The following is a 9,829-nucleotide window of genomic DNA, read 5'->3' on the forward strand; positions in this document are numbered from 1 at the left end:
CTGGCCATAGTAACTTACTCCAGTCCTTTTATACATATCTGTATTTACTATGCTTCCAGCAACAAAAAAATACAGTCCATTAACTAAATTTATCTTAGCAACAGTATCGCTTGACACACTCTGGACAAGAGCAAACAGTCAAAATCAAACAGTCTTGTATAAAATCCATATCCTATATCATGTGCCAGGAGCCATTTAAAAATTGTCAATAGCTAGGCATAAGAAAAGTATTCTGAAGAGTTCAGAAAGTGCTCTCAAGATACCCATGTCTTTGAATGTTTTTCCTTCAGTATAGACGAACAGTATGTTCACTCTTCCCCATACATAAGTGAAAGCATTTTAGTGTTTATGATTTAAGTGCAGTAGTCCTAAAGCTCCAACACTTATTTTAACACTTATTTCCCTTATTTTAAGGGAAAATCACAGTAATCATGATTTCATTTATCGTATAATAAAATGCACTTTCTCTTTCACCATGCCTGAACAAACAGAAAAAGCCAGAAACTTACATTCTGCTCCAATGCTGTTATCTCTTGCTCGGACTTTGCTAGTTTAAATTTGAGATCACTGATCTGTCTGTTGGCATCTCCTGAAAGAATTGCAGATTTATCAGAGATGTCAGAACAAGCATCAAAAGTATCCTCTAACAAGTCTGTCAAAAAATTTCCATGCTACAGGAATCTACTTGGGGCAGCGGTAGAGCAGCAAATGCCGTCTGCCAAAAAAGTTTCCTTCTACATTTCCTTCTACACTCAGTGCCCAGCAGATAGGAGCTATTCCCAGTCTTGCCCAATTCCCTTTTGACCCCTCTGAAAGCAGAATTAACCAATAAAGCTCTCCCAGGGAACGTAAGGGAGATTTCCAGTTGCAATCTTGTTCAAACAAAGGCTACTTGTTCCCTCACCTCCAGTAGAGGTGCATGGCTAGCTCCCAGTTTGAAGCTCCCTTAGAACTGAAGGCTCATTTTTACTTAAAGCCATCTGGTTATTGTACAGATACATTTTCTCACTCACATGCAGGACACAAAAGTTCTCTTAAAATCAAAATGTAGCTCACTTTGGAGGTCAATCATGTGCATATCTGTCCCATTTTCTAGAACTTCATCTTCTGACTGTGTATTTTCCATCTTGCCATTCTTTTGCTTTTCTTCCAGTTGTCCCTTTAATTTTTTAATCTGAAGGACATGAAATAATTAGTTGTTAAAATCAATAAGGGAAAATTGTGGCTTAATACTCAAATTCACTCAAGTATTACAAAAACAAATTATATTGTTTTAAACCTAAATTCCAAAAAATCTTTTGTTACAAAATAGTTTCTTAGAAATTCTTTTGGCAAATGACTCGTGATATTTTAATACCAGTGCTTAAGTGTAAGTTCGGGACCAAACATAACGAGTGGGAGATGACTGTTCTGTTAGAAATACCATAAATGTTTTGTAGGCACATTCACGTAAAACATTCTTAAAAACCCAAAACTGTGTCTGGTTGTGTGTGAAGTCTCAAGGCCAAGGATATAGTCCCTAAATGAAAGCATAAAGCATCCTGCAGAGAAACAGATCAGCTAAAATTTTTTTGAATAAACTTTATATCTGCTATGGAATATCACAGTACCAGCAATAATTACTTTAATTGCTATTTACCCTTCTACTGTAATTCCTCCAGCATTTCTTTCTCAATGGCTCATTGCCCACAGACTCAGCAATCAGGAAGGCTTACTCTTGGAGACAATATTTGCTTCTGCAATTCCTGGGCCATATTTGTTTTTCCCTTGGGCTTGGCCAATTTGAAGTTGTTTTTTTCAGAAATAGTCCTGGAGAAGGAGTTTTACGTGACTAAGGACACTGAATGTGACTGGTTAGCAACATGGAACTGGGTCATATCTTTCTGCCCCTGTATCCTGAGGTAACACGCAGGAGAAATGTTTCAGTGGAGGAATAAAGTAGCAAGCAACACTTTAAGACCTCAGCAAGAGCAACCCAGCACGTGTTCTGAAAGACAATGGCATTGCTGTTCTATACTTCATGTTAGGGCTATTTTAATTTTTTTTTTTAACCTCTACTATTCTTATTACAGATTTAGTAAACACATTTCAGTTTTCCTGTTATTACCTGGTCTAGTAAGGATTCTCGTTCATCAATGAGTTTTTTCAGCCTGTCTGAAAGAGAAAACTGGAAGTTCAGCGCTGATTTGATCGAGCCGCACATTTCAGAGTGCATCTGCTATACGACTGAACCGTTAAGGTTAGTGAAACTAATGATGAAGTTATGCACGTACCACAGGAAATGAGGCCACAGACAGGGCTGGGAAGGGGCTGCAGCCAGGGAAGGTTATGTCATTCTCACAGAACATGCTTGTCACGGCAGTAGCAGCACCGAGCTGCATGCAAAGAGGGCTAATCTTCTACCTTAGGTTAGCATGCAAGAACTCTAGGGTCAAACGCAACTGCAACACAAAATCTCACAAATCTTTACAGTTTGACATAATGAAAATACTGCAAACACCTATAACCATAGCTAAGCACATTCTCAGCACTTCAAATCTTCACTTCTTTTAGCAACCAGCATGGCAATAACATTTTGTCTCATCTCCAGTACTATGACCAGAAAAACATTTGTCCATTTCAAATGCAGCAGTCTGGTAAACATCCTTTTCTCTTTAATCCTTCATAGTCCATTCTGCTGGTCAAACATCAAGCAGTCTAGACCAACTGTTGTGTTACACATGAACTTGGCAGTGCTACAGATCAGAACATGGATATGTGTGGCATTAATTAATGAAGTACACACTACAGAATGAGACAACTGGAAAAAACAACTAGAAGTAACCAACCAAATCACTTGTTTTCTTCCTTCCCTATTAACGGGTGCAAAATGTGAAAGCATTTTAGCAGGTACTGTATGCAACAAATCTTAACTCCCAGATTTTCTTATCACTAAAATTACCTCATTAATTAACAACCTTAGTTTGTTCAGATACACCTCAACAGAAGTACACTGGAACATAGCATTCCAATGTTCTTATACTGAAGAAAAGGATATGCTGACCTCCGGCTGGTCTTACTCCGCAAGTTTGACGTGTATGCTTATTGCAATTTTATTTAGCTTGCCTGCCTTGACAGCAAGCGGTCACCTGTGCAAAACCAAGCCAGTGGGTGTTGAGAGCTCAACTCCACACATAAGGTCTGGCCTGCTAATTAAATGGTTAAAATCCAAAGGTCACTCAAAAAAAAGGTCTTTTTGTAAACTTAAGGAAAGCAATTGACAAATTACAAATAAAAGGCTGGTGGACTTTTACCAGGTAAATTCTGTTGATAGACTTAAGTATTTTTTAAAAGCTTTAAAAATACCAGCACTGTAGTCCTCATGTGGTGTTAAATCCTGAACAGGCCAAAGACTTGTGGTTCACCATTTTTCTTGTTAACACACGCAATAAAGTGAAAAAAGAGTCTGTACTGAATCAAATCATGGGGAAAACTGAAGTTTTCAAATGAAATTCCCTCTGTAGGGCAGACATGTACAGCCCATTAGTTAGTAGTAGTGTGGTATGTCATTCCCCTCCTGGGTATACAGGTTCCCATATCTCAGCAGTCATTCTAGAGCATGAAATAAAACCTTTACCTTGGCTTCTGATGCAATACCCAAATACAGCTCTTAAAGTGACTTCCCCGTTCAGCAGTTCTATGCATTCATTTTGAATGTCCTCAAGTCCTAGCCTTTTCTTTTTAACCATTTGTAACACCCTCAACATTGTTACACCTGAGCATTGACATGGAAAAACAAAATAAAACAACAACAAACAAACGAACCACATTTTTATAAACTATCACAAGTAACAAAAATTTACAACTGTAAACCCCTTCAAAATAATAAAACAATTTCAACTATCTGTATGGGAAGGAAAGGAAGCATAAGATAAAAATTCTGTAAAAGATGAAACAGAAGAAAAATAAAGGTCAATGAAGAAAGCAAGGAGAGCAAACAGCAAAGGAAAGGTCAGAGATATTCAGACCTGGAAATAGAGTTGGGAGTTGCAGGTCAGAAGAGATCGAGAAATGAAGTTACTAAGAACGGGAAGGAGAACAAGGACCGATGCAAAAGGAAACCTCTAGGCCACTACAAAATTTCCCAACCTTATTGACTCCAAAGCGGCCTAATAATCCACCTTGATCCTGAAAGTAAACTCGGTCACGTACACAGCTAAGTAACTTTCATTAACACAACCACTGCTGTGGGGTGAAATATGCCTCCAGTAAGGAAGCTCACCAGCTTCCCCCAACCCTTTCCCTGCAAAACCGATGTTAATATTTTGGGATGAACCTTGAAATCCGATCTCACCATCAATTCTCTCTTCCCTCATTATAGGCATCTGTGCACCCCACTGGGGCAGATGACATGCTGGCAGCAGGATTTGCAAGACCACAGAAAAAATTAGTTTGCTAAAGTTGCCATTCATGTAGAAAAGTTTTCTGCATGTATAGAGGAAGGTCTCTCAGGTTTCACTTATTTTAAAACCCCACACTAATACAGAAAACTTACTTTAGCTTTAACAGACATCTGCAGAGCCACCTTACTTTTGCATTTAGGCAGAGACATTTTTCCAACAAATCAAAGGATCTGAGGACCCCCAGAACTATGAGCAGAAAAGAGCTACCTATTGAATTAGCACATGAAGCAGCTAATTACAAGTCTTACCTGTAAACGTCATTCTCATTATTTCACATACAAAGATACTACAATGAATTATTAGAGCATGACATTCATCTCGCTTAAATTTAACTTTGGTAACGTGATTCCCAGGCTACTCACTGCATCAAATCATGGCTTTCATACCTGAAGGAGCTTAACAGACAAGCTGTGCCCTGGGAAGGCCTGGGAAAGAGCAGGACAGACAGGGGTGGTGGTGGTTACCAGTGTCTCCTGCTATTGTACAGGCCTGTTTGTAAGTCAAATTATTCTCATTAAAAATTATTCTCAGTCAAAAATTCTCATTACCTTCATATTACAGTTGACTCTAGGTATTTGCTAACTAGGGTGCTGCTTCAGTGGCACAGTTGACCAAACATCAGCCACAGATCCTGGACGTCTCCTCCTACTTGGAGGGTGGCATGGGGTGGGAAGCAGCTGTTTTAAACCTGAATGATTTGCGTGATGTGCAGCCCAGCAGGTAATTAGTCCTGATGCAAATGGAAGGGGTAAACTGTACTTGGAGGGTGGGAAGACATCCCACGAAATCCCACCAGCAGCCCCAAGCTGCTGTTCAGAACAGCCTGCAAGAATCCAACTATCAGATCGATAGCAGGTTGGGTAATACTCCTTCTCCAGATATATTTTGGATCATGTGAAAAAAACAAAACTGATATTGAGAAATGCCTGCCTGCCTTTCTCAGAAGAAGGATACTGCTGGGGACAGGCTGTTGGGACAATGACTAAGCACAGGATTTAGAAGACACCAGCTTGCAACAGATTTTGAGGGGGACAGGAAGACTGTTCTTTTCCGTAAAAAAGGAAATACTGACCAAGGCCTTTCACTATTACTTGCTGAATAAGGAAAAAATAAGTTTCTGCAGCTACTGCTTTTGAAAGCATTTCGGGATAGCTCTGAATGCTAATGCATAATGTAATGCACAAAGCTGGGCAACAGGCTACACGTGCCACTAGGTACTGAACAGAAAACCCAGCGAGCATTTGGAGCTATGGAGCTATTCTGAAAGACAAAAGTCTTACACACTGAGAGTGGTGCTCACTTCAGCACACATCAGCAGGCTGTCCCTGCTCAAAACAAAATGGGTATTGTAATAGCAGCAAATACGAATCTTCATGTTAGTTCATCTCATTATTTCATGAAGTCTAACATGAAACAGAGAAAAGGCTGGTTTTGATATTTTGCTGTCTTTGAAAGTCAAAAGCAATGAAAGGGACAAGCTAGATCTTGTCTTGTATCTGTTAGAGATGACAAGGAAAATGCCAAAAACAGTTTTCTATCATGTAACTTTACAAGAGATGCATTTTCTAGGGAATTCCTCCTGAGACACTGTTCCCTCTCTCTCTCTTACAGCACACATTTCATTCAAATGCTATCTGGCATATAATATTTAATTTATTAAGTTTGGAATATAACATCTATCAGTTCCCTTTATCCTCAAGATGATTTATCCCTCGATGTGCATATACTCAAGCAAAAACCAAAGAGGTAAAAGAACACCATGACCTTCTCCTCCACGGTACTTGCCCAATTCTAGAAGTAAGTCAGGAACCAGCTGCCAGCAGAGGAACCAAGCAGCTAATGTTCAAGAATGGATTTGTAGTACATCAGCTATTCTTCATTGCCTGTCCACGTTTCTGCTCCTATCCTAGTTTCACTGAGAGCTGGCCAGTTACTGTGGCATAAAAGATGGTAGATGGACAGTTAGTTAAGACTAAAGTCGTCATTATTTCTCCTTCTGTGACTTGGCTTTAAAAAAAGACTTTTTACAGATACCTTGTTTTCTGAAGTGGAAAAGCTAGTTAAAAGCAGCTCACCATTAATTCCCTCAGCCATCCAGAAGGACTTTTATTAGAAACAAATGCGTATGAAAAATACAGGAAATGCTGGCATGTGCCTAATTTAACTCAGAATTGCTTATAGATCCATCCACATGTATAGGTGATGCCTGGCAAGCACATTTAATTATACATTTAAGTGTATTTAACATTTAAATATAAATACATTTAAAGCATTTTCAACATTAAACTATGTTTTACAGTTGCGAGTATAGCAGAGACAAATCTTTACATAAACACTGCTACGTACTACGAAGAGATGCTTTTAAAATCTATGACTTTTTACATTAGCATTTAGTGTAAATCCTTAAGAAGAACAACTGCTAATACTTACAGAAACCATACTGGAACTGTTGTAAGTTGGAGAGAAGCCACATGAAAAGAGTTACAGGTTTACAGTTACAGGTGCCATCATATATTACAGGTCCTCAAACACCAAGGCTGCCCATTTCTAGTAGGATAGCTCTTCTAGCTATGTAGCACAATGCAATAAATTTAACAAAGCAAGCTGCAGAAAAACATTTTTGAAATTATAAAATTTAAATAAATATTTATGCAGGTTTATAAAGAGTGCTCTGGACAGGCAATTTGAAGTATAAAATATGTTTATTTCAATTATATACAGCTCAGTACATTTTGATATACATCTTGACATTTTGCAGTCTGTTTGTACTCCATCAACTTTGTAACATCAACACAAATACAGCCTTCCACAGCAACTCCCCCCCAACTTCTCAACTTGCATTCCCTTGGGATGTTCACTGCTTAAAACAACTTTAAGTGACTTTTTAATTATGCAAAACATGCTCTTCCTCCCAAGCACTAGTAACGATGCAAGAAGAAATATACCAATGGAGTCAAAGTGTTTAACTTATGCCAGCAATTCAAAGCAATCCAGCTTTTCAAAAAGGCACGGGAGCTAGTATATGGAACAGCAATTGTCTTTGGTCTGATATCTGACAAGAATTAAGACACGTTATCTTCTTTCCAGAAAGGAAAAGGAAAGACTTTTTCAGAGAGAAAAACATTCCTTCAGAATCATCGTTTGCAAAAAATAATGCAGTAAGGAAATGCAATTTAACAAAACTCTTCTTGGAAAAATAGATATTTTATATATTCATAGCCAGACAGCACTTGATAGCAAACCTATGCACACATTACAGAGTGTATTGACACTTTCTTCAGAAAAAATAAAAAACCCATGTGAGACATGGTATAAAAGGCCTACTGTGGTGCAAAGTGCCTAGATGAAGTAAACATGTATATAAATTCCTTTCAGCAAGCTAAGACCTGTATGTTGCACTTTCTTCAAACTGTATATTGTTCTTCTAAAATGTTTACAGACTAAGCAGATTCACAGTGATCTAACTATATTTTGGAATATGACCATATTAGAAATACACAGAAAGTGGAATAAGAGTATCTTTTCTTTTTCCATAGTTAAAAAAAAAAAAAATTGCTTCCTATTCCTTAATCATTCAGAAAGAAGTTTCAACATCAGATCAGTGTTGCTGCTCTACTGAGTTCCTTCATGAAGCATTAATGTACTTACTGTAGATCTAATGCACGTTAAGTACACATAAGCATGTGCCTATGTGTGCATGTAGGTCCAACGGACATAAGTATGTTCAAGACATGGATCATCTAGGCCAGAAAGTAAAGAGGTTCATCTAACAATTCCTCAGTAGCAGTTATCCACACTAAAAGTACTGTAAGATAGTCTGAATAGTTGATTTGTGAAGCTTGTTCTTTTGGTGATAAACTTTTAACCTGAGAAACAGCAAAACCAAACCCACGCACGATTTCTTGTGGCTAGGTACGTCAGTGAATAACTCAACACTTGCATCATTACCACTTACATAACATTGCATTATGATGAGAGTTATCTATAAAGGAAAAAACCTTAAAGAGTATTCCTAAGGTCTGATGTATTGTGCAAAGTGCATGCTTCTGTACTGGGACTGATCAAATGGCATGTAACTCGTGTAGTCTTGAGATTCTGAACTTATGATATCGTACAGTCATCTCTGGATTTACCCTTACCCCTTCTACCACCCTGCAAATCCCCCTTGCTTTCGTCCCCGTTATTGCCAGCACTTTCCAAATCCTGTTCCGAAATGTTTTTGTCTGGTATTTTTTCTACTTTATTAGCATCTGATGCTTTGATTTCATCTTCCATCACATCAATCTTCTCATCAGTTTTCCATGACGCTTCCCCATGCAGGCACTCGGTTTCTTCAGGCTCATCTCCTTTTTCATGCGGCAAGCTGCCATCTTCAGTCAAAGCATCTTCGGTTTCTGTTCTGTCTGTTCTTTCTCCAGCTTCGTCTGTTTGGGCAGTTTTTCCGAGAGCATCATTTGCTCCATCGCTCTCTCCTTTCTGTGTATCAGCTTTTTCTCCATCACATTTTTCATCAGTTTCTAGTATCTGCTTTGACTCCTCCTCAAAGTCAAAGGCATCACCATCATCTTCCGCTCTTTCCTCTGCTTGACTCTCCAATTTAAGTTCACTAACATTTTCCTCCTGCTCAGCTTTCTCTGCCAGGGAGTTATCTGCACCTTCCTCAGAAGCAAATCTACCGCCATGGTGGTCTGCAAGCTCTAACTCTTGCTCATTTTTTTTCAGTGTTTCTTTATCAACTTTGTTTTCAGTAGTTATGCTAACATCCACAGTTGACAAGTCTTCAGATTCACCTTCCTCTTGTTTAACTACGTTCTGCATTTCACCCTCTAAAGGAAGATTTTTCTCTCCCACTGTATCACCTGTCGTTTCTTTACTACACTGAACTGTTTGAACTTCTACCTTTGGCTTTAAATCTTCTACCCATTCTGTCTTACTTTCCTTTCCTTTCCCAGACTCATCCCTCGTTTCCAATTCTGACTCCTTTGTTTTGTCATCTAAAAGACTCGGGTTTAAACTAGTTTCCCGAGTCGTCACCTCTTTCACAACGTCTGTGTCTGGCTCTGCCTGCTGCAGCACGCTTCCTTTTACCTCAGTAATACAGTCTACAGCCTCCACAGATGCCTTACCTTGCTCGCCTGTTCCTGCAGAATTTGAACACATCTCCAGCTCTTCTATTAATACTTCCTTCTGTCCATCCTTGTCAGCTGTAGCATTTTCAAGTTCAATTTTATCTTGCATATTTTGTTCCTCTGATGATGCTGAAGGACTGTCCTCTGAAGAAGCTGGTTGGATGTGTGCCTGATCTCCTCTACCTTCCCTGCCACTTCTATCTGCTGGGACACCACTTTCACATGACTCCATCCCCTCCAAATCCACAGACTCTCTTT

At 38.9% G+C, this 9,829-nt stretch overlaps 1 protein-coding gene across 1 annotated transcript in view; it reads right to left on the reverse strand.

The window, feature by feature from the left end:
- Positions 1-9,829, reverse strand: part of LRRFIP1 (leucine rich repeat (in FLII) interacting protein 1) — a 66,085-nt gene that overhangs the window by 2,216 nt on the left and 54,040 nt on the right. Inside the window, exons 21-23 of the mRNA XM_010293995.1 lie at positions 2,108-2,154; positions 1,057-1,174; positions 510-589 (exon numbers count right to left, since the gene is read on the reverse strand). Coding sequence (XP_010292297.1) covers positions 510-589; positions 1,057-1,174; positions 2,108-2,154 — 245 coding nt within the window. The remainder of the gene's footprint in view (positions 1-509; positions 590-1,056; positions 1,175-2,107; positions 2,155-9,829) is intronic.

The sequence above is a fragment of the Phaethon lepturus genome, unplaced genomic scaffold, assembly GCF_000687285.1.
Source record: "Phaethon lepturus isolate BGI_N335 unplaced genomic scaffold, ASM68728v1 scaffold16179, whole genome shotgun sequence".
Classification (NCBI taxonomy): domain Eukaryota; kingdom Metazoa; phylum Chordata; class Aves; order Phaethontiformes; family Phaethontidae; genus Phaethon; species Phaethon lepturus.